Here is a 25,979-nt window from a genome sequence, read left to right on the forward strand (position 1 = left end):
TATAAATTACAATTGTAGTTATCATTTTCCTCGTTATTAACATCTCACACGCCCATGGCATATAGCAATAAAGTTATTTAACATGAACTTAATATTTACCAGTAGGACTAATATTAACAATTTCTCTTTACACTCCACAAAGTAAAGGGATGCCGTAAATGTTACAGTATATTTATCTGCCTTAACACATTGACTAAGTGAAGCATTATTATTAAATATTATGGTAACATTATGGTAACATCATGAGAATAAAGGTAAGCTGGAAAATAGAATGGTGCTTAGGACATTCAAAAGTAAAAAATGAAAATGTCAGGTATCTATCAATATAAATAGACTGAGTAAAGAAATTAAACTTCAAGGACTTTGGGAACATATTTGCATTTGACAAAAAAGCCTGAGGAACATATAATGAAATAATCAAGACTCGAGCATTATGATATGGATAATACAGCTAACTACTGAGAATAGCTGAAAACAGTGCATGCTGGGATAAATAGAGCACTGATGAGAGGCCTACCATGAGCAATGGTTAATTAAACACTGATACCTTCCATTTGACACAAAGCTGGCTCATTATAATGGCACAGGCCCAGGACTAGCGCTTTCATTACAGGGTTGCAGTTCTTAATTGTGGGTTAGAGACACTGCACTTTCTGATTTCTAAAGCTAAGTGACACAGATCACGCACAATCCATCCTTCAAAAACAAACAATGTTTGTCTACCCTGACATGACATGCTTGGAATTACCTGTGACTTACTGAGAGTTGTGTGACCAAAAGAAATCAGCAGGGAGGAACTTAGAACATCCACCGGTGGCTTTTCCCCTTATTCTCAGTGTTTTGTACTTTGTGTTTCTTTTTGCTCTTTGTCAAACAACTATTTGACTTGTAGTAGTGTATCACATAGTAAAGAGATTAAAAATAAATGACAATGTTTGGTATTATTATGAATGATAATTACTCTCCCATATAACACTTTTAATTTATGGACAGGCAATACATCTTTATCAACAGTCTTGAGCCACTTGTTTCAAAACGGCATAGTTGAGAGTGACAGCATACCCTAGATGGGGCTCCAGCTAGCCACAGGGCATACCCTAGATGGGGCTCCAGATAGCCACAGGACACATTCAATGATTCTGGACTAAGATAAACTGGACAACTATCTTAATCTTAGATTAGAAACAATATGAGCAACCAACGATAAATCCATGCAGACATGTGGAAAACACAAACTCCAGAGACAGTGGCTAGATTTGAACCCAGTCTCCAGTAACTTTGATTAGCGTAGCTGTGTTTGTACGTGCCCTTTGATAAACTACCACCTTTTGTTTAGGCTCTTGTGGTGGGATTAGGCTGTGCCCTTCTTACAGGTGGAGCAAGTATCAATAGATTCACAAATTGGATGATAACCACATAAATTAAAACAAAAACAGGTCAATTGTAAGCATGAGTCAAGCAATGATAGCTTTACTTTATCCTATTGTGTTACTAGTGTATGTGTAAAAGAATGCAAGAAGAAAGCAAAACAAGAATAAAATGCATGGTGTTGGTAAGACAAGACACTTTTAATCAGGAAAACTCAACCAAGCAAGAGAGGTTAATACAAAAGGGAAAGGGAAACTGCTGTGTCAAGTACAGCAGCTTGGCTACCTGGGAAGTATTCTGACAGGAGGCAGCAGACGCTTACAGGAGATCAATATGAGGGGTCACCATGATAAGAGAAACATGTAGACAGGAACACAACACTCGTAATGAGACAAGCAGGGGGGCTAAAGAAACTGCCTTACGTGAAGTCTGAACACGGATGAGGAAAGATTTCAGGAAACCTGCTTGATACAAAGTTGCTAGCAAATGAAATGTAAAAAGATTCCATAATTCTTATGAATGTGCTTGAAAACAGGAAACCTAGCTCAAAATGAACCTTATTTATCTGGTTTTCTGTTGGGATTGGGAGAATTACGGAAGGAAGTGTAGGATGAAACATTAGGAAGGAAAAGAGATGCATTAAAATGCAGGATATAAGAAAGCTAACAAGTTGTCTTGAACTGTAACATCAGCAGAACAGGAAGTGAAGCTAGGAAAAATGTAATACTGATTTCTAAGAAATGTTTTTCTAAGCAGCATATTAATGCTGGAAGTATCTGAATTGTACAGTTGCAATTTAATATGACCTGTGGTATAAAACTCCTCCACAGGACACATTCAACTGCAGATGTGGTGACTCCTAATTCTCCTTTAAGCGGAGCTTTTGACTCTAATACTGTACCATTTTAGGTAAAATAAATCTGGCTTTACTTATAAGTTGCAAAATTCTTTTAATTATTTATCAAAAACAGTGAATGAGATTATACTCTCGGTAGATTAAATGCCGACACTTCAACAATAACTATCCAGCTGTTTAGTGAATCTGCTTTCATGCACAGACTTTTTAAATATTACTTTACATGCAAACAATGAATGTTTTGAAGGGATGCCCAGAATTTGATGGGAATAAAGGAGGCAAAGGTTTCAAAGAGCAAAGGAAAGTCCACCATCTGATCTCCAGGAAGAGCAGTCTTGAACATGGCAACGAGGGAGTTTAGGGGCTGCTTGAGGATGAACACCTTTCATATTTGTTGGTTGATCTGGCAGGACAATAGTAAAAGTGAGAGAGAACTGCAGCATAGCCAACAAATATGTAATGGTCTCCCAAAGTGTTACACAACAGGCAACCAGAAAGGTGACAGACACACTTCATCCTCTGTTAACAGAAAGACAGGCAGGCTATGGAGGAATAGACAGAGGCTGGACCACCTCCTGATCAATAGGGGGCAGCATATACTCCAAAGCCATATTAAGTGGGACTAAGCAGTTATACAGTGGAACCTCGAGATACGATCACCTCTGTATACGAGAAATTCAAAATACGAGGAAAGTATGAGCGAAAAATTCAGATCTAAATACGAGCATTGGCTCGCGTAACGAGCCACGAGCCAGGCTGTGGGTATAGCTCGCGGCTTAGCGAGGGGGCGTGGTAGCAGTTGCGAGCCGCGATCTGCGGTGTCTGCGTTTCTCACTTAAGTGCACAGGTGGGAAACTGCCCACATCCATGATTGTTCCTGTGGCTGATGGGCTGCAGCTGCCATGTCCTCCCCGCATATATAGAAAAGCGCGAGCCGGTTAAGGGGGAGAAGAAGTAAAAGAAAAGAGAGGAGAGAGAGCGCAGGCAGGCAGGAAGTCGGTGCGGGAGAGCGAGCGAGTGCAGGCTCGCGTGTAGCTGAACAGTGAGCTGAACAGGCGAGCCAAACAGCTGAAGCAGGACGGTGTAGAGAAGGTCAGCTGCATTAAGAGTGTCTCGCCTGTTGCAGAGCCCGCAGGTGAGACGCTAACAGAGAAGAAGCACCGGGGATTGTCATCTGTTTTTTAAAGACTGCATCCTTTTGACGTTTTAACCTCGTGTTAAAGGATTGTTATTCTTGTGTATTTTAAACCTCCAATTCACAACTGTTTTAAGGATTATTTATTTAAAGATTTATTGAATGCTCTACTGCACTTTGGACACCTGTTTTGATTCTTTTAATAATCAGTTATATTATTTACCAGTGTTATTTATTAAAGGTAGACTACAGTATATATAATTTATCAGTGTTATTTGTTAGGAAAATTGATTTTTATGTTAATATATTTGGGGTGCGGAACGGATTAACTGGATTTCCATTATTTTCAATGGGGAAGTTTGTTCTAGATACGAGAAATTCGCTATACAAGCTCAGTGCTGGAACGAATTAAACTCGTATCTAGAGGTTCCACTGTATTATAAACCAAGGTAAGCCAGACTGGCCTTGTCTGCTTTGCTAGTAGCCTAAAACTGATGACAACCAGGAAGATATAAAATGCAGAGCTAGCAGATATATTACCAGGGAGAAAACAAGGTATTTACTTGATGAACTTTAACTCCACTATCACCATCTGCAAATAGACCAGATGGTAAACAATGTTTAATGGAAAGACTAACACAAATGTAGTGTATCCTCAGGTACTTTTTAGTATAACAGAAATATACTTTAAAAAGGTGGACACAGATCATCAAACATAGAGACATGTTTCAGTAGAAGAAAGCAAACTCTGACCATGGCTTATTCAGACAACAAGACAGTCTCTCACCAATGTCAGAGAATGGCTAGCCAAGATTCAGTCCACATAGGAGCAGAGGAAAAGGTTTATACAAGTTGGTGCTTATAATTGCAATGTTTTTCTCTTGGCAGATGTTTATTCTTTTGGAAAGTATCCTTAAAAATTGACCTGTTCTTGTTTATGATGTTTTTAGCACTATTGTACTATGTGTAATCTTTATTGCTTAAAACTGAATGCATAATGACATCATGACTCTTGTCTGTTATTGCTCCATCCACAGTACTGTGAAAGTTGCCCATATGGTGACCCCATGATGTGTGTCTGTGTGAGTGCTTAAATGGGAGTAGATGAACCTTGGTTTAATGAAGGTCATACAAATGGTGTAATCCCTGCCTGGTAAGTAAACTGACAGCTGTTAGATGTGACCACTACAGTGATTTGTTTATATCAAAATTTAAAGAACTTCCACAACAATACTAACTGCAATGTTTTTTATAAATGAAAAGTATCAAGAGGTTAGTTTTGAAACTACAGCTCAATAGAGTTTATGATTGGGACATTGCGACTCTTTAAGGTAGAGGCTGCCTAAACGACTGGGCCATGTAGGGACAAATGAAGGTTCAGAAGTGCATGAGCACAAGAGGCCTCTTAAGGGAGTTTTAGCATGGTGCCCCTATAAGTCACCCATGTTCACAGATGTGAACACAGGAAGCTGAAGTCGGAGTCAGAAATGCCGTACAGCTGTAGTGAAGATTCAGTGGTGAGCATGGTCTAGAGGGGTGTAAAGAATTGCATATGGAGGAGGAGTACGCAAGCTACTCTATTATTTAACAGCTTCATAACCAAAAGGGGCAGTAAGGTTTTGTTTCTGGTGGGTTTTACTTGATGTTTTGTGCTGTTCCTGTATTTATCCCTCTCAGTTTTAAAATTTGTTAATATAGGGTCCATTTTTATTTCCTTTTGGTTGCCTTAGTGTTGTTACATGTGCAGAGGACTGTGCTGTCACATAGGTTCAGTGCAGTTTAAACAAGGGTATTATCAATTAAAATTTACAGTTCAGTATTCATTTATATATTTATTCATAATAAGCTGCCATAACACAAGAACAATACTGTTACAAATGTGAAAGAACATTAGTAATGTCTACTGTTTGTATTCTTTAGTAATATTTCCTTCAGAGACATGCTTTCATATGTACAGTATATAATCATTACATTGACATGAAACCAACTGAAATGGTACAAAATAAATTTAAACTATGACTTAAGTTATGTTTTTATATACTTTTTATAGTAGAATAAGTCTATAAGACTAAAATTAATCCTGAATCATCGCCTATTTTAAACCTTACATTTATTCTCAGTGGTGAGAATTACTGTTTTCAATGAGCACAGCTGCTAGACAGTTCTGATTTTCCAGTTACTAATCACTAGCTCTGTATGTTTCTTCTTTTGGCATCCTGTAGTGGTATTCTGTGCCACTACCACCTCATCAGCATACTCTGCAGTAGCTCTTCCATGTTTAAGTGAACAAGAGTTGCTACAAGTAAGTTGATACCTCCATTATGAAGGTTTCTACCCGCGTTATACCATATCCAATATTAAAGTATAATTGTCACATTTAAGTACTACAGAATTCCCAAAAGGTTTATTTTCTCAAGCATCCATACCAGCTGGTGCTTTTGTTTTCTTCTCTATCCTGGTCGAACCACCTGGATTGGGAAGTGAGTGCAGCGGGCAACACCTCAGCACCACACTAGAACAGTGTGAGGTTTGTTTTTTTGTTTACAGTGGCTGGAGCCAATCCTGTCACTAACCCCATAACATGTATTTTTTTTTCAAAATCAGACAATGAATTTTGCCGCCATAACTGTTAGAAAGTTTTTCCTTTTTATTATAATTAGTCTTTTACCATTTCAAAAGCACTTTGAGCTACACTTCTATTAGGAATTATGCTATATTATTAAATGTTACTGTTGTTGTTGTCACTAAAAATTCTCTTTCACAGTCTGAAACAGAGAACAATAAAGCACTAACAATTAATTTTTAATAATGAAAGTTCAAAAATGCAGAACTGAACTTTTCCACATGTTATTAATATTTGGATGGTTTGAAGACAACATTGAATCTTTTTATCCTGGCCTTTTTATTAACGAAGCTAACAAAGGCCTTACATGCGCTGCACCATATTAGTCCAGCATCACTACAGTAATCAATGAAAGAGTTTCTTATCCTTCAATCTGTCAGTCGTTATCTGGTTCTTTTGATGTCATATTTATAGTTTACGGTGACCAAAAGAGGAAAGATTTTTTCCAGATATTAACATAGTAGGGCGGCATGGTGGCGCAGTACGTAGCGCTGCTGCTTCGCAGTTAGGAGACCCGGGTTCGCTTCTCGGGTCCTCCCTGTGTGGCGTTTGCATGTTCTCTCCGTGTCTGCATGGGTTTCCTCCAGGCACTCCGGTTTAGGGACATTGGCGATTCTAAATTGTCCCTGGTATGTGGATGTGTGTGTGTGTGTGTGTGTGTGTGTATGTGTGCGCCCTGCGGTGGGCTGGTGCCCTGCCCAGGGTTTGTTTCCTGCCTTGCGCCCTGTGTTGGCTGGGATTGGCTCCAGCGGACCCCCATGACCCTGTCGTTAGGATATAGCAGGTTGGATAATGAATGAATGAACAAATTAACACAGTAGGCAAACCACAATATCTACCATATAATAAAATGCTAAAGTCTGTGTGTGTGTGTGTGTCCAGTCCTTCCAAGCAATCTGACAGGGCAGTTTGGCTTTGCTGTGATCGGTTAGTTTTGTTTTGGTGATGTGATTGAAAGTGGACGTTTGAGTCTGGGATGCATGAGAAGAAAAGGTGTAGAAGCCATATGGAAAGCAGCCTTCAAATACAGGAAATATAAAAGTTAAAAGAGGTGCCTCAAAATGATACAGTCTGAGAAGCAGGCTTTATGGGAAGGTGCTAAGTCAGGACAGGTTCACACACAAAAGGATACAGCGGAAAGGTACTAAAAGTACACATAGAGCAAGAGATATCAAATAATTTTAAATGTATTCTCTTAATTGTCTTCAACATATAACGTACCTAGTGAATTTATATCCATATACAATGTTAAGTAAAAGATTTTAAAATAATACCTGTAACCTTTGTATTACTTGATACTATTCAGACTGTAATGCCTATTGACAAGGCACCTATTTAATGGCTTGTAATATTCAGAGTTTGAAATTTTCTAAATTGGTTTTGTTCCATTTGTACAGTAGAAAGTTGGGTATATAAATATAACATCTAGTGAGTATAAGGCAAAAACGTAAAATGTTATGTGGAAATTGATGCAAAATGCAGGAGGAAAGAACAAGGAGACAAAAAAAAATCCTAAACAACACGCATTGCCTTAAAATATAAGGACCATTAGAAGAAACGCCAAATTACAAAGTCTTTTTCAAGTGTCAAGTTTCTGAACACTGACTTCAAACTAGCTCTTGTTATTACAGTAATGCTGTTGGGTGTTTTTTTTTCTTATTTTTAAAGAACTTGTGAATAAAATTCTCTTAATCATAAGGTCTGATACTTGAACTCAAGAGACAGATATTTCCATCCAGCTATACTTGCATTTTCTGATATCAATCTTGTTTAACCTGAGTCTAGGATTATTATCACTGTAACATTAGGCTGGGAAAAATATAACTGTGGACAGAGTGGCAGTCCATCAATGCAATACATATTCACTTAGTTAACAGCATAAGTGTTCAGAACTGTTCAAGGTAACACAGCTAATAAAAGTCATCTTTATATAGAAAAGAAGAACAAAGAAATGTAACAAACCTGTTTAAAGCTGCCACTTCTCCTTTGTTCCCAGTCCATCATGTCATGAAATATTGGAATCATTACATTGCGCAAATCTGGTTGAGGTACAAGTGTTACTTCAAGGAATGGGCCTATCATAGCTGGGATAAAGTTGAGCTTGTGTTCTCCTATAAAAATTGATTGACAAAGACGTGATACTCTTAAAACAGAACACTAAGGAGGATAAATCTACTGAGGTAAACACTATTTACAGTTCTCATAGCAGAAACCAATTTATGCAACAGAAAATACAATACGGAGTTTAACTGCTTACCTAAATTCTGCCACATGCTAAAGATTTCACAACCCATCATAACCCTCATGTCACCATACCTATTAGCAGTAAATTAAAAAAGAGTAAATAAGGTGGAACGTTTTAAAATACAATATTATTGAAAACTAATAAAAGTATATGGAGACCTACTTTTCCAAAATCTTTTTTTTTTTGGACGGTGAAAACATCTCCAGTTGAAGGCAGGGTTGGTTTATAAATATGACAGAAAGATAAAAGTAGGAATCCCACACCTGAAAAATGCAAATATGAATACGGATATGTAGTGAGAGCTTTTAGAAAGAGTTGCTCCAATAGTATGGCATGTTGACACGTACGGTAAATAGCTCTGCAAACATCTCTTTTAAATGTACTAAAGACATAAGTCAAACCCCTTTTTCAACTGTAAACAAGACAGTAACAGTAAGAAAAGTTAAAAACTCAAGTAATTAACACAATGAGTTGGCAGTAAACATCCTCCAAAACTACCTTTTCTTTCATTAGCTGGGCATTACTAGACATGCAGGGGCAAGACACACATTCATTTTCTTTAGTTGGCACTCCTAACATAAAATGTTAAAGGAACTTTCACTGATGAACAAGGCATGTGTGTAAGTGTGCAGTTTGTCCCATGAAGTCCTTGTCCAAATGACTGAAGAAGTCTACTATATAGTAGCACCATACAATGTGGATAAAAACAGAGCCCCTGGACCACCAAATCTAAAGAATGAAATCTGTCTGAAAGCAAGTGTAGTACTTAAAATATTTTGCTTTGATATAAGTCATCACATTGTGGTGTGTTTCATATGTGTGTTGTAAGCAGTTATACAAGTCTTCTATATATTTATGTTGTTAGATTTTTGACACCCCCAACAACCCCACAACTGAGCTTTGCACTGAAACTCTGTTAACGCAGGCAGGGATTGCTTGTCTACCGTGGGTGCAACTGCAAGTTTGCAAGCTTACTGCATAAAGCATCTGTCACCTTAAGATTGATGTGGGGAACATTTAAAACTAGCCACTGACCTGGACTTGCACTCACTTTCTGTTGTGCAGGAAGGCTATCTGTACTTTTGATGTGAGAAGGGAGCGAATGCAGGATGATGTCATTATCATTGCTTGCATGCAGTGTGTGTTTAAGTGACAGCTCTCCTTTGAGTAAATGCTTTGAGAATGTTCCTGTCTTCACAATGATAAAGCTAATATTTCTGGAAACCTGGACTCACCTCCTTCTTCACTTGTGCAAGTCTGTGACCCACACATCACAATGTATATGTGTATGTATGTCTAAAAAACATGTGGTACTTTATGATGTTTCAAACCTCACAACCAAAAAAATCCTCAAAAAAAAAAAAATTCAAGTTTCTTGCTCACACTGATGTATTGGATTAGTTTCTCTTGCACATATGTTGAATACTAAAATTAAATATAAGAAAGAACATTTTACCATAAAACAACCCTTCCATTTCATCTCATATGTCATATGAAGGAAGGGTGAACCTGGCACAGTTCTTCCAGGAAGTCATAAAATAATGGTGTGTCGACAGGGTTACAAAAAAAAAAATGCATTAATTAAAGGTTTAAGAAATTCAGGAGTGCATGGTGGTGCTGGTACTTGGGTTCGTAGGAACCTCATATCATAATACTTATCCATCAAGCAAAGAACTCCTATATGGGCGCATAACTAAGATATGTTAAGATCTCCAAGGAGAAATTCTTTAATTTAAATTGCTTCAGATTGGTGGGGAAAAAATGTAATGCCAGACAAAAATTAAAAATTAAGGCTTAAAAAATCAAAAGTAAACAGGCCTTTTTTTCAGAATATGCAAAAGCTCCAACAGACTGCTTTAAACTAACAAACTATATTAATTCAAATAACCACAAATAATACCATTTCATTTAAAAGTAGGTGTTTGTTTTAAAAAGCTCCTGCTTGAAACTAATTAATATGGTACTGTACCTTCCTTTACTCAGCATTCTGTATACCTACTTTAAAACAAAACTCTTTGCTTCAGTTTTTTGTATACTTTTTCAAAATAAAGATCTGTTTTCACAAATTTATATCTGTAAAGTAACTAAAATCTGGAAAATCCTAATATTTATGTTTTTTATGATTTTTCTGCTTCAGTTTACTTATGTATTTGAATAGTGACACAGTTTTATGTTCAGCAGGTTAGGGTGATAAAGGATAAATATGGAAACATACAAGTGAGAGCAGATGGAAAAAGTTCTTTGAGAGGCTGATGAATGAAAAGAATGAGAGAGAAGGTTGGATGACAGGGATACAGTGAATCAGGAAGTGCAACGGATTAGCAAGGAGGAAGTAAGGACAGATATGAAAAGGATGAAGAATGGAAAGGCTGTTGGTCCAGATGTCATACCTGTGGAAACATGGAGGTGTTTAGGGGAGATGGCAGTGGAGTTTTTAACCAGATTGTTTAATGGAATCTTGGTAAGATGATGCCTGAAGAGTGGAGAAGAAGGGTACTGGTACAGATTTTTAAGAATAAGGGAGATGTACAGAACTGTTGTAACTATAGAGGGATAAAACTAATGAGCCACAGCATGCATTTATAGGAAAGAGTAGTGGAAGCTAGGTTAAGAAGGAAGGTGATGATTAGTGAACAGCAGTATGGTTTCATGCTGGAAAAGTCAACTACAGATGCGATGTGTGCTGAGTGGGTGTTGATGGAGAAGTATAGAAATGGACAGAAGGAGTTGCTTTGTGTCTTTGAAGACTTAGAGAAAGCATATAACAGGGTGCCTCAAGAAGAGTTGTGGTATTGTATGAGGAAGTTGGAAGTGGCAGAAAAGTATGTAAGAGTGGTACTGGATATGTACAAGGGAAGTGTGACAGTGGTGAGGTCTGTGGTAGGAACGACAGATGCATTCAACGTGGAGGTGGGATTACATCAGGTATCCGCTCTGAGCCCTTTTCATTTGCAATGGTGTTGGCGAGGTTGACAGATGAGATTAGACAGGAGTCCCGTGGACTATGATGTTTGCTGATCACATTGTGATCTGTAATGAGAGTAGGGAGTAGGTTGAAGAGACCCTGGAGAGGTGGAGATATGTTCCAGGGAGGAGAGGAATGAAGATCAGTAGGAACAAGACAAAATACATGTCTGTGAATGAAAGGGAGGTCAGTGGAATGGTGAGGATGCATGGAGTAGATTTGGCAAAGGTTGAGGAGTTTAAATACTTGGGATCAACAGTACAGAGTAATGGGGAGTGTGGAAGAATGGTGAAGAAGAGAGTGCAGGCAGGCTGGAGTAGGTTGAGAACAGTGTCAGGAGTGATTTGTGACAGACGGGTACCAGCAAGAGTGAAAGGGAAGGTCTACAAGATGGTAGTGAGACCAGCTATGTTGTATAGGTTGGAGACAGTGGGACTGACCAGAAAACAGGAGACAGAGCTGGAGATGGAACAGTTAAAGATGTTAAGATTTACACTGGGTGTGATGAGGATGGACAGGATTAGAAATTAGTACATTAGAGGGTCAGCTCAGGTTGAACGGTTGGGAGACAAAGTCAGAGAGGCGAGATTGTGTTGGTTTGGACATGTGCAGAGGAGAGATGTTGGGTATATTGGGAGAAGGATGCTAAGGATAGAACTGCCAGGGAAGAGGAAAACAGAAAGGCCTAAGAGAAGGTTTATGGATGTGGTGAGAGAGGACATTGTAGTGGAGGTCATGACAAATAGCACTAGAATCCAAGTAAAACCCCAGATTCTATGAAGGTGTCAGAATATTTAAACAAAATGAACAAAATATAGTGACTAAATGTTCCATCTTACCTTATAATCAAAATTTTCATTTAGGAAATTCTTGCGAAGTGCATCTGACAGGTACAACACTGTAGTTATTATCACACTTTAAATGAGATAAAATAAAAAAAGATACAAGTTGTAGCATCATTTTACTGGCATGCAACTATGTAAAGATAACTGAAATGTTGATTAAACACTTGAGGTTAATAACATTTTAAACGATTAGTAGAACATTAGAACAAATTTTACAAGAACAGGCCATTGTGCACAATAAGCTCACAAATCCTTTTTCTACATAATAATATTGAGTTGAAATCTGAAGGTCACTGAAGTCCTACTCTTTGCCACACTATTTGATAATTTATTCAGTGTGTTGTTAGTGAAGAAAAAAATGTCCAATGTTTGTGATAAATTTGCTCTTACAAGTATCTAACTGTGTCCTCGTGATGTTATTCAAGAATCATTTGTAAACTATTGACTAGGATCCACAGTACTGATACCCTTTATTATTTTTAAAACTTCAGTCATTTCACCTCTTAATTTCTGTTTTCTTAAACTAAATTGGTTCAAATCCTTTAAAATTTCATCTTAAACTCTACATTCCTTTAATCTGCTACTACAAATATAACAGGCATGCATCTTATGTGTAAAATAGTGAAGAAAACATTTCCACAGTACAGTAATCCCTCGCTATATCGCACTTCGACTTTTGCGGCTTCACTCCATCGCGGATTTTATATGTAAGCATATTTAAACATATATCGCGGATTTTTTGCTGGTTCGCGGATTTCTGCGGACAATGGGTCTTTTAATTTCTGGTACATGCTTCCTCAGTTGGTTTGCCCAGTTGATTTCATACAAGGGACGCTATTGGCAGATGGCTGAGAAGCTACCCAACCAGAGCACATATTACCTATTAAATAAAACTCCTCAAATATATTGTGAGCACGGGGGCTGTTCGCACCCCTAGAGGATACAGCTGCTCCTCAAAAAACACTGAAAGATTACCTTCACATTGTTCTCTTCTTTGCTGGGCTTAAATGTGGCTGCTTTGTCAAGTGATATGCTTCCTGCATGGTGCTTCGCATACTTAAAAGATCAAACAGCACGTATTGATTTTTGATTGTTTGCTTTCCTCCCTCTCTCTCTCTTGCTCTGACATTCTCTGCTCCTGACGGAGGGGGTGTGAGCAGGGGGGCTGTTCGCACACCTAGACGATACGGACGCTCGTCTAAAAATGCTGAAAGATTACTTTCACATTGCTCCCTTCTGTGCAGCTGCTTCGTGAAGCGACATGCTTCCCCCACGGTGCTTCGCATACTTAAACGCTCGAAGGGCACGTATTGATTTTTGATTGTTTGTTTTTCTTTGTTTCTCTCTCTCTCTCTCTGACATTCTCTGCTCCTGACGGAGGGGGTGTGAGCTGCTGCCTTCCTTGCAACTCGCATACTTAAAAGCCAAACAGCTCTATTGATTTTTGTTTGCTCTTTTTTCTCTCTCTCTCTCTGACATTCTCTGCTCCTGACGCGCACTCCTTTGAAGAGGAAGATATGTTTGCATTCTTTTAATTGTGAGACAGAACTGTCATCTCTGTCTTGTCATGGAGCACAGTTTAAACCTTTGAAAAAGAGACAAATGTTTGTTTGCAGTGTTTGAATAACGTTCCTGTCTCTCTACAACCTCCTGTGTTTCTGTGCAAATCTGTGACCCAAGCATGACAATATAAAAATAACCAGATAAACATATGGTTTCTACTTCGCGGATTTTCACCTTTCGCGGGGGGTTCTGGAACGCAACCCCCGCGATTGAGGAGGGATTACTGTACTCTTGATGAGGCCTTACTAGTGTGCCATATAATTTAAGCATAACCTCCCTTGACTTGGCCTCCATACACTGTGACATATAACCAAACACCCTATTAGTGTTCTTGATTGCTTCTGTATACTAGATGAAGAGATGTATGAGTCCATTACGACTCCCAGGCCGTTCTCTTTCAAATTTCAGGTCTCCCATTATGTATTCTAGTATGACATGTTTACTTCTTGTGTATAATACCTTACATTAAGTTACTTTAAAAGTCATCTGTAACAAATCTGGTGAAACTTGTATGTTGGTCTAGGTTTCTTTCTGTAATGATTCAGCTGATTTTACATTATCTGTCATTTCACCTAGTCTTTAGCAGAATGTGCAAACATTACCCACATGTTTTTTTATATTCTTATCCAGATCATTTATATGTATTAAAAAGGCCAAATCATAGATAAGGTTGGGATTGGAAAATTAAAGTAATGCATGGAATTATTAACAGTATCTTTACTAAGTGATAACTAAAAATCTGTGAATGAAGGCAGTTGTTGATTCAAAAAAGAAAATCACACCTATGTTACACAGAACTGTAGTTGCTGTGATTAAGTGAATAATACTGAAGTTCTAAATTATCCTCTTTGGACCAAATGTCATAACTGATAAACAGGAAAAAGGCATTACACAATAGGCCTGTAATGAATAATGCATGTCCATTGCGTGGGATATCTTTGACATCTGGCTAAGTGATCAGCATCTACAGGAGAACAAACAAACCTACGTACACCAGTGAGTATTAAAATGAAGTAACACATACACACAAAAAAATAGAAAAAAAAACCCATACACAAAAGCAGTACAGAATTGCATGTATTGCACAAATTTAAAGGTGGACTTGTCCTCTTTAAACATTCGGTATGCACCACATATACGCATTTTATAACAGTGAACAATATTAAGGATGCTATTTGCAAACATAAAACTTAATGAATGAATCTGAGGCAAAACTATGTCCATAGACTCTTACTTGTTAGTAACCAGACGCATGACTGTCCAGTCTTTAGGAAACATTTCTTGCCTTATGAGAATTCTGAACACTGTAAAAATCTGTAGCAGAAAATCCTAAAATGAGAAAAGTTAATTTACTATAATGCTGAAATGCACATTGACTATACATAATGTACAGATGTGTCAAAAATTTCAAAGTCAGTTTATTTTTGTGCAACTTGTAGAGGGTCTGAGCAATAACCTTTGTGGGTCTGCCAAAAGGATGGAAATAAAAGAAAAGAGAAATGAGGTTACTTTGGCAGAAGTAGCACAGCATGCATTTCAAATTGAGCTTTCTGCTTTGTGACCTCCAAACTCAATTCTGTTGCAGTGACATGTTTCTTTTATAGCAGTCCATAATTGTGTGTCTTTCTGGTGGTCAAATTACATAACTGGCCGAGGAGCTGCTGGCTCCTCAATAAACAGAGATATTCATTCATCACAAAAAGAGATTATTTTCCAGAAATTGTTTTACAATGCAGTCTCTATTTTTACTCTCTCTCTATATATAAAAATACAGATATACATACAGTATATAATATATATATATATATATATATATATATATATATATATATATATATATATATATATACTTGTATATATATAACATTTCGATTTTATCAAGGAATAAACCTAAATAGACAAATATTTATCCACCCATTTTCAGACCAATTATCTTGGCCAGTGTTGCACAAACTAAACCCCAATATAACATCAAAGCTGAATCATATGGTGGGAGCCTTTCATCATACAAGCAGGAATTAGTTTTAGACATTTAAACTTGAAAGGACATTTAAAATTACTTGCTCATTAAATAGTGAAAAGTAGGAACGTACATTTAAAAATTACTTTCTTCCTGCAATAGCTAATTCCTAATTTGTGAATTTCCCCTTGGGATTAATAAAGTATCTATCTATCTATCTATCTATCTATCTATCTATCTATCTATCTATCTATCTATCTATCTATCTATCTATCTATCTATCTATCTATCTATCTATCTATCTATCTATCTATCTATCTATCTATCTATATAAACCATTCAGCAATGAAGATTAAGTTTTGTAATGGAAATACAAAAGGCAACCTCTACAAAATAATAATAATCAAATGTGATGACTACTATTGCTGATTTGTTGCCTAAGTATGTTAATTTACACATGGAGAAATTGCTGGGAATGTCAAATTGCATATGCTTGTCCTTTTTCTGATAGCCAATAAATGTTCTACCTAAAGGATCTGGTGTCTGCGCAAGGTTCACAGGTAGGGCAAACACAGCTTCACTCTTAGCCCTTATTTTTACTTTTTGCATTTCTTTTGTGGTGTGTTAAACACAAGACATCTGACAGAAGAGTATCTCTTATGCAAGATCTGAAACACCCATTTTCCTTATTCCTCATTCCTGCATTATATGCATTGCACTTTCGTCTAAGCTCTCATTGTTTGTGAGCTCTTATGCATACATAGCCTGCCTCTACGACTTAACACATAATCATGTAGGAGTCATTCACAGGGTGGTTTGACTGGGTATGTCACACGATACAACTATTGGTGATAAGAGTAAGCCACAACTGCCCTAAACCAAGATTATGTAAAAGAAGTCTGTGATGACAAAAAAAAAAAAAACACAGGAAAGGCATGTAATGTGTCATGGCCTTAAGGTAAACAGGCGTGAGACAGTTTTCAGCATGCAAGTCTGCTACAGTACTGTGGTAGTACCATTGTCACGAATAACAGTGAAGCTAACCACTCAGATTATAGTATAGTTCTTCATACTTCAACTAGCTAGGCTACTTAAATGTCTACTGCACAGCCAAGCAACAATCTTGCATGAAGAATTCAAATTTGGTTATAAAATTGTTCTAGTTCATACATGCAAATAATAAATATTCTATCTCCAAGATATAATTCCTGCAACCATTAAATAATGATCAATCCATAAACAATAATGTGGGTGAAAAAACTGGCAAGCTCTTAAATGTAAGATATCAAATATTATAAAATATGCATACAAAAATGTTAAATGTTCATATGTTGTTAACAGCTTGGTACAGTATATTCTATGTAGAAAGAAAAGAATTATTACTAATATCATAGGGTGGTATAGTGGCACAGCAGGTATAGCTGGCACCTCATGGATCTATCATCATAGGTTTGAATCCTGTGACAGGATATTGTCTGCATGGAGTTTGAATATTTACACCATGTTTCTGTGAGTTTCCTCTATCCCAGTGTTTTGTCCACATCCCCAAAGACATGCTGATTAGGTTAACCGACAATTTTAACTTGCCTTTTGTGTGAGTGGACAGTAAGTGAGCCCTGAGATGGACAGTGCCCTACCCAGGACTATTTCTTGTCTTGGACCCATCGCCACACTGTGATGTTGAACTGGATTTGGTGGATTTAAGAATGTTGTTATTATCAAACAAACTATTTCATCCCAATCGATGTTTTTTAAAAACATGTTAATCGATAAAAAGTGTTCTTGTTAACTGAAGTGCATATTATAATATTAGCGCAAGCATGGAACAGTATGTACACTTTAACCAACATGATCAGCACATGTAAAGTACTGTATGCATATTGTAATATTTTTAGTTAGCCAATAAAGGGTGTCATTTTGCTTGACCTTCTCACTACATTCGTAATGGCTAACACGGTACAACACCCTAGTACTATTATCTATGGGGAAAGTAAAAAAAAAACAAGCAGAAAACATCAGTGCCTTCTGGCTTGAAATACACATAGACACTAACGACAATCCATTTTTAAGGATTTGCTTACTGATGAGAGAAATAAAGTGGCAATGTTGCAGCTTCATGGTCTATACATAGCATTTCAACTTTTTATTTTTTCTATTTAGTATAACACAACAAAGGGCAAATGTAAGTGCAGCTTTACCAGATTCTGGCAATGTTATTGCTTTTCTTGTTCTGAAAAATGTAGTGATTTCTTCGCAAGAGAAATACCAGCATATTATGGAGTCTACAAAGAGAGAGTGCCAGAGGTGTTCTAGCTATTTGTAGTACACACAGTAGCTATAAATAAAAAATAATTGCTAAATTTGTCATATGTTGGATTTTCTATTCTATACAACTCTTGCAAGAGCTTTAAGAGTTACAGCTCTAGTATGGACTTTTTGCATTATTAAGAAAACATCTGAAATAATCCCACTTGCCATATATTCTGTCACAATTTAAATAAAAATAATCAATATCTACAGCAGGGGAGCACTGTCTACTTCTGGCTCGGCAGTCTGTATTTTATTTGACAAAATCATATTGCAAATTCGTACCCAGTGTGCAGTCCTTCTTACATTTGAAATAGTGAAATTTAACAGTGAAGGATATCATTGCAAAGGGGCTCAGTTTCACTTTCAGCTGAAACTAATGCTGTATTGTCTTTTTCAGTAATAAACACTAATGTTTTTGCAAGATTTCAATTTTAGGAAGAAAAAAAAATTGTCTGGACTCTGCCATGGTAGACATTAAACAAATGAAGCACCAAGAGAAGCACTGGACTTAGTGTCTTGTTAAACTCTCCCGTATTTAATTACAATGCAGAAAAAAATTAACATAGGATATAATACAGATAATCAGAAGCATGTCAATACTTTCTTCAGAACAGTGCAGGCTGTGTTACACTCACTGGTATGATTCAGGATGTTCAATGCCTAAAATCCTCAAAGTAAGCTATTTTTAAGGATGAATAATAAACAAGGCATAATGCTTGCATAAAGCAATAGCCAAAACCATGAACATGTAGTATAAACATCTTGAACCTTTTATTACAACTACAAATAAATGTGTTACATGCAGTCTGCTACTACAGCAACTAAATAGCAACTGAAAAAAAAGACACAAGCAATGAGCTGATAGAAAATACAGAGCTCCAAATAATCAAAGAGACAGAACTATACAGCAGCAAAGTCCTGAACCCTTGATTACAATTTTCCACATTAGAATGCCACTGCAATGTAATAGTTCATGACAACTATTTCTTTGCAAATATATCAACTTTGGCTAGATTAGTGTTATTTAAGGACTACTGAGGCTGAACATAATTTCAATAGCATCTAACACTGACAATACCTGGAATACATGTGCCAAAGACAAATGTCCAGGATGTTCAGTATCATAAGCAAAGGTTCTGAAGGGTTTGTGTTATTGACCCTCAGCTTTTACTCATGAGGAAGATGGAAAATGCTGTTTTCAATTCAACAGAGGAATGCTTTTCAAACTCAAGTCAGTAATAGTCAGTCTGGAGGAAAAAAAAAATACCAGCCAAAACATTTCCCATTTTGTATATTTTCATGCTAATTAGTACAAGATGAGAAGACAGCGCACTGCTCTATTCCTTTGGCTCACAGAATTCACACTGAGCTCGGACAGTTTTTCATGACTCTTACTACCTCAAAATCCGAACTTCGTAATATATTTAGACTTACTATGTGCATATAACAGTTTTAAGTAATTTGCCACTATTTAAAGAGGTCCTTAAGAGTGAAAGGCTTCTGTAGAAACAAACAAGCATGCATCTAACATGACACCCGCTGTGAGTGATGCAAAACAGAATCCTGCTTTTTAGATCTGGTCTAAATCTGGATGAAGATGTCAGGCTTGCTTTATTTACTAAGCTTTCTGCAGCTGATTACAAAAACACAGCATGGCTGACTGTTGTTTCTGGCTTGACTGTTGATGCAAAGTATTTACTGTAACTCCTTATCATGTTACTGAGCTTTACTTTTGTATATGTTGTGTTGCTTGAGATTTTATTTTCACTTACCTTCATTGCTACTTTATGAAAAAACTCCTTTTTCTAATTCTTTGCTTATGCTATTATAACTTCATTTCTAATATGTATTAGTTGATGCTGGTAAAAGCAAGACATAGTCCAGCACACAAAATCAACAAAAGCATCTTAGAAGATAATTTCATTGTCTGAGCTTAAAGCAATGGCCAGGTTTTCTTGTACTTTTTAGAATCTGACTTCTTTCTGTCAGGAAGTGTACAGCTATTCATTTTTTTAGTCAAGCAAACACACTTTTTTTACTATGTAAAACTAAATGCAATTTTTGAATATATGATTTTCAATAATGTCCATATAAATTTTGGATACTGCACATTCTTTACTGACTACTGTAATGGGAATCATATCAAAATATTCTTTTGTTATTTTGATAAGCTCTCATTTTCTGTGCAGAATGCAAACCACATCATATACACTTAGCCCTAGAATTGTGACTAGGACTCATAAACTCACCCTCAGGTCTTCTTTGTTGCTAAAGCTTTCCAAGAGCTGTTGGTAATGCTTGTCTGTCATTTGTCTGAGTAGAGCCAGGAGACAGGCTACAAATTCACCCTAATTAGATGCAAGAAAAAAAGACATTCATTATTTACGCAAACCATTGCAAATCATAAATAATGATGAATGAAGTTTGAAGCATTTGGCTGTTTGGAAGACATGCTATGAGTTCAACAAAGCAGGATTAAAAATTTAATGTTCAATGAATGCATGAAATCAATAATTAAAAAGTGTCACATTTTGAATAACTATATTGTGAGAAAAGAAGCAGTATCAGCTAGAAGGATCCTATCTGCTCTAACAAATAACTATGAAGAAGGTTTTATGATAATGAGCTGAACTTAGTTTTGAGTTAACATTAGGAGCTTTATCAAAACATATTTAAGATTTACATTAATTTTTTAAACTTTCTATTAAACGCTTTGTAATGTTTTGTATACTTGATTTGATTTTTGAAGAGGGGCACATTGGTGAAGTGGCAGTAGCTGCTGCTGCTCCAGTACGAAACTGGGATCAAATCCTATGCCTGGTCATTGTCTGTCTGGAATCTGAACATTTCCCTTGTCTCTTCAGAGGAAAAATCAATGAGCTAGACTGACTGGCTTTGGTAAATTGAGTTGGTTTGACTGAGTACATATGTGTGTGTATGTACGTGCGTTAGCATGCTACTGTCTAGCCTCCTTTGATTTTGTACTGGAAAAATTGCCAGTCAGCTATGGATGGACAGTCAGCTTTAATTATCCTCACACACTGTATCTTCACTTAGTTTCTAAATTTTGAAGGAGAGATATCATACTTGTTCTTTATTTTATGTATATTGAGGAAAATGAGGCAGTGGTAAATGTTATATTTTCTTTTTTTTTTTTTTATTCGGTAAGCGGGCAGTGAATGATTGATCTTTTTCTGTATTGAGTGTACTCAAACTACAACTATATAAGTAAAAAAAAAACACTACAATATAGTTTTAGGACCTTCATAATATAAGTGATGCTGTCAAATATTAACACTCTCCTTGTACTCACTTTATTTTGAAATGAGATCAAACTGTTAAAATAAACAGGTAATAAATAAATCATCTTAACAATTTTCACAACTCAACTGTGTGTCTTCTATCTTATCCTATCTAATCTCTAATTAGGAATTCACTAATACTGACTTTTTCTTTTTTTTTGCCTTGGCTTGAAAATGCACCTTTAAAACATTCACTGCCCATCACTGTTCAACAAAAACATGCAGTATTATATTAAAGATTGGCATTCAGTTAGGCATAGTAAAGCTTCATACTGTGACATCCTGAAACTGCAAACGCAGTGCTGTTCCAGCTGGTTGCGGCCTGTTGGTAATTTCCAGTATGGTCCGTAATAAAATTCCTAACAGACTCTCAACAATCATATCTATTTCTTCTGTGACTGATGTTTCCTATATAAAACAGGACAGAAATAAAAAAAAAAAAATCAAAAACCTGCTGGAACAAGGGATTCTGCAAATAGCTGCATAACAATTGGTGTTTCTTGTACAAATTAACATTGACAGTAGTAATAGATTTGGAAAGACTAGATTATGTAAAATTGTGAAGTAAGCAATATAACAAACTGAGCTGTCATGCTTTTTATGAACTGGCTTTGCCCAGCAGCTGTCAGCCTTTCTTGTTTCTTATGTACACTTAAAAGAGTACATGACATGCATTTCATGGTAACGTCTTCAAATTAAGAATTTGAAAAAATCAATAAAAGTGAAACATGCACAATGCTCTTTTGTTTGGGAAGTCCTCTCTCTATGTCTTAACATTTTGTCAAGCCCAATTTCTACACCTATGATAGTTTGTACTTTCACTCCTGGATAGTTGACCGTTTGTCAGTTTAAGTATTGTACACTGAGATTAACATTTAATGGTTGCTTCCTCAAGGCACCATTTCTCTCTTTTTCTGTGCAGTAGCCCGAATAAGCAAATTGAGGAATTTAATCAAATCTAAACATCATCCATTGATGGTCCATGTTATTCGACTGTAACCCACCCATATCAGATGTGAAAAATACAATAGCCAGTATCTGGTTATCATTCACACAGTGAATGTTGCACATCTACTGTATCAAGCCATATGTTGTAGCAGGAAACTGTAATTGTTCTTGACTAGGACCCTCAGGCAGTAAAATAATGCTATTGCTGAGAAATTACTTAAAGCTAATAGAATTTTTAAAAGCCAGCTGACCAATTTTTTTTTTTTTTTACTAGTTTCCATGCTCTATTTACCTGAGGCACAATTGCATGTTAAAATAAATAAATATCTTTAAAGGTTACTTTTCACTCATGAAAAAATATATAACTTCAGGACACACAACATATAATTTGCTGATGCACAACACTTGTACTAGCACAATGAAACTAAACAAGATAGTCATCACAGAGAAAGATAGGAAATTACTTCATTTACTATGTGAAAACTTACTAACCCTAAGCCTAACTTACTTACTTAAGGAAACAACACTTTATTTAAGATAGATAGATAGATAGATAGATAGATAGATAGATAGATAGATAGATAGATAGATAGATAGATAGATAGATAGATAGATAGATAGATAGATAGATAGATAGATAGATAGATAGATAGATACTTTAGTCACATAGGTAGCTATGCTGATACACTATTGGCTTTCCTTGTATTCTGTTTTCTGGCCACAGTCCACAGAAGTCAAACAGAATTGCTAAATTGATCCTGTGTGATTGTGAATGGGCCTTGTGATGTTCAGGCCTCTACATCCAGTGCTGACACTGCTCTATACCCAATCCTTTCAGGATGTACCTTGATTCTCAGTAACTTTGAAAATGGTAACATGAATAAAGCAAATTGATTTATTCATTATGAATCAATATATGTGCACATCACCAACTGGACCAAGTTTTAAATACTTACTGTGCTGTCTTTTTTAATGAGGGAAAACATGCTGCTCAGAATCCGTGCACACATAACTAGGTCTTTTTGTTCTTGTAGGTGCATGTTGAGGTGGTGTAAAACCACAGGAAGTAGGATACAACGGGATTCTGAGAAAAAAAAAACAACACACACAATTAACACTAGAATTACCAAAGCCTACGAAAAAAACTTGTAAACCCAGCCCACCTTAAATCCCTTCGCACCTCTCCGTCAGCGTCTTTTGTCTTGTAAATGTGTCGATAAGCACAAGCAGCCTGCTATATCACCCCCCCCCCAACCGACGCAGAAAGGGCAAGAAGTTCTCCCAGTTCAAGCCTTGATTATCTGAGAGTCAGCTACCTACAGTTGTATAGGGTAAATAATTTAATGTGTTCCGTGTTTACCACAATCTATGTAAACACATCGTTAAAACAGAAACATTTTTTTCATGTTTTAGTAATAAATGACAAAATGTAGACATGAACTATATAATGTGTGAAGGCTGAAGTCCAAATATCAAATAAATACTTTGACAAAAGGTACAAGGACAATATGACAGCTTCCGTGGTGGAGCCGTAAAAACTTGAAACCACCTCCCTCGTAAATTTACCGTTTTCAGTAGAGAGGTGCTCTTATTGTTAATATTATACAATAAAAACATACATTTGATTTGTATCTATAACAGCCAGTGTAAATTTATACTACTTGTAAAAGTTATCGTTTTTTTTTCACTTTTATTCTCTCAGTTACGATCGCGATACAACTGCCCAACCACCATCCCCCCACCATCACAGATCTGATCTGACACTGTTAGTTTTTATATGAAACTGGGAATAACTATAGATGTGAGTGGTTTTTTGAGACAATGGAAATGGAAATTCTCTGCTCTGGAGGGATAAAAGCTGACACACAAATGCTGGTGAATCTGCCTTCTTCCTATCCCATTGTCACTTGAATTTTTTTTTATTATTTTTATTGAGTGTTCCTGCTCACGCTGAATTAGTATGCACCTTATGGTCCATGATGTCAAAGCCGCACTGACAAAAAACTGAATGACACTGATGCACTGACACTGTTCGATTTCAAATAATATTGCATTAGTGCGATGATGTTTTCTGATTGGTAAAATTCAGATCATAAAATGATTTCTTCAAAATGTCACATATATTTGTCTCTTTCTTTTGTTGCCCGGTGCTTTGTTGACATCATGCACCAGAAGGCGTGATCTTATTCAGTGCAAGCAGGAGCATGCGGGTGGCCGGTTGCTTGTGCTACAACATGCCTGACCTAGCGGCAATCAATGCACATGTACTGTACAAACCATGCACGGGTCCACTGAGTAAAGAAGAGTGTTCTTGGCTCACCTTGCAGAGGAACTTGTTGTCGCTTCTTACAAGAAAAGGCAATGGAAAAAGAGAAAGAGGACGCAACATCGACAAGCTTCTGTTCCAAGACCACCACTTACCCCAGAAAAGCAAACTCAGTTAGTCAGTGTCAGGCACCCCTTCAATGTAACAGGAACCACAGCACAGAGAGAAGTGTGTGCATTGCAACAGGTAAAAATTGTCATAAATGTAGGAAGGACGGTCCTTGGGTGTGTGGGAAGTGTTAACATTTGAATCTGATGATTGTATATACCGTGGAAATGACCTCTTTGTACTATTTTTCCCTCTGCATGCCCTGGAGTACAAAAGAAACACCACTATGCAAAAAAAAGTGGAGAATGGGCAAGATCAGAAAAAAAAAACAACAAAAAAGATAAACGTGGTCACTGATTACAAATGCAAGAAGGCATGCGAATGAATATGAATAATGTTTCATCAGTGCCACAATGTTTTCCGAAATGTACTATACGGATCATAAAATTAATAATTCCAAATATTACATACAGTGATCCCTCGCTATATCGCGCTTCGCCTTTCGCGGCTTCACTCCATCGCGGATTTTATATGTAAGCATATTTAAATATATATCGCAGATTTTTTGCTGGTTCGTGGATTTCTGCGGACAATGGGTCTTTTAATTTCTGGTACATGCTTCCTCAGTTGGTTTGCCCAGTTGATTTCATACAAGGGACGCTATTGGCAGATGGCTGAGAAGCTACCCAATTTACTTTTCTCTGTCTCTCTTGCGCTGACTTTCTCTGATCCTGACGTAGGGGGATTGAGCAGGGGGGCTGTTCGCACACCTAGACGATACGGACGCTCGTCTAAAAATGCTGAAAGATTATCTTCACGTTGCTATCTTTTGTGCAGCTGCTTCCTGAAACGACATGCTGCACGGTGCTTCGCATACTTAAAAGCTCGAAGGGCACGTATTGATTTTTGACTGAAAAACAAACTCTGTCTGTCTGTCTCTATCTCTCTCTCTCTCTCCCTGCTCCTGACGGAGGGGGTGTGAGCTGCCGCCTTCAACAGCTTTGTGCCGCGGTGCTTCGCATACTTAAAAGCCAAACAGCTCTATTGATTTGTTTGCTAGAGATTGTTTTCTCTATCTATGTGACATTCTGTGCTCCTGACACGCACTCCTTTGAAGAAGAAGATATGTTTGCATTCTTTTAATTGTGAGATGGAACTGTCATCTCTGTCTTGTCATGGAGCACAGTTTAAACTTTTGAAAAAGAGACAAATGTTTGTTTGCAGTGTTTGAATAACGTTCCTGTCTCTCTACAACCTCCTGTGTTTCTGCGCAAATCTGTGACCCAAGCATGACAATATAAAAATAACCATATAAACATATGGTTTCTACTTCGCGGATTTTCTTATTTCGCGGGTGGCTCTGGAACGCAACCCCCGCGATGGAGGAGGGATTACTGTATACCTATGTCTCTGTTTTTTGTCAGTGCGGCTTTGACAACATGTACCATAAGATGCATACTAATTCAGCGTGAGCAGGAACACTCA

At 37.0% G+C, this 25,979-nt stretch overlaps 1 protein-coding gene across 1 annotated transcript in view; it reads right to left on the reverse strand.

Annotated features, from left to right (window-relative positions):
* LOC114658995 (dedicator of cytokinesis protein 4) overlaps positions 1 to 25,979 on the reverse strand; it is a 432,716-nt gene that overhangs the window by 79,627 nt on the left and 327,110 nt on the right. The window contains 8 exon segments of the mRNA XM_051928746.1: positions 7,945 to 8,093; positions 8,240 to 8,298; positions 8,390 to 8,490; positions 12,032 to 12,107; positions 14,835 to 14,929; positions 20,120 to 20,218; positions 21,446 to 21,580; positions 23,077 to 23,204. Coding sequence (XP_051784706.1) covers positions 7,945 to 8,093; positions 8,240 to 8,298; positions 8,390 to 8,490; positions 12,032 to 12,107; positions 14,835 to 14,929; positions 20,120 to 20,218; positions 21,446 to 21,580; positions 23,077 to 23,204 — 842 coding nt within the window.

Source organism: Erpetoichthys calabaricus, chromosome 1 (assembly GCF_900747795.2).
Source record: "Erpetoichthys calabaricus chromosome 1, fErpCal1.3, whole genome shotgun sequence".
Classification (NCBI taxonomy): Eukaryota; Metazoa; Chordata; class Cladistia; order Polypteriformes; family Polypteridae; genus Erpetoichthys; species Erpetoichthys calabaricus.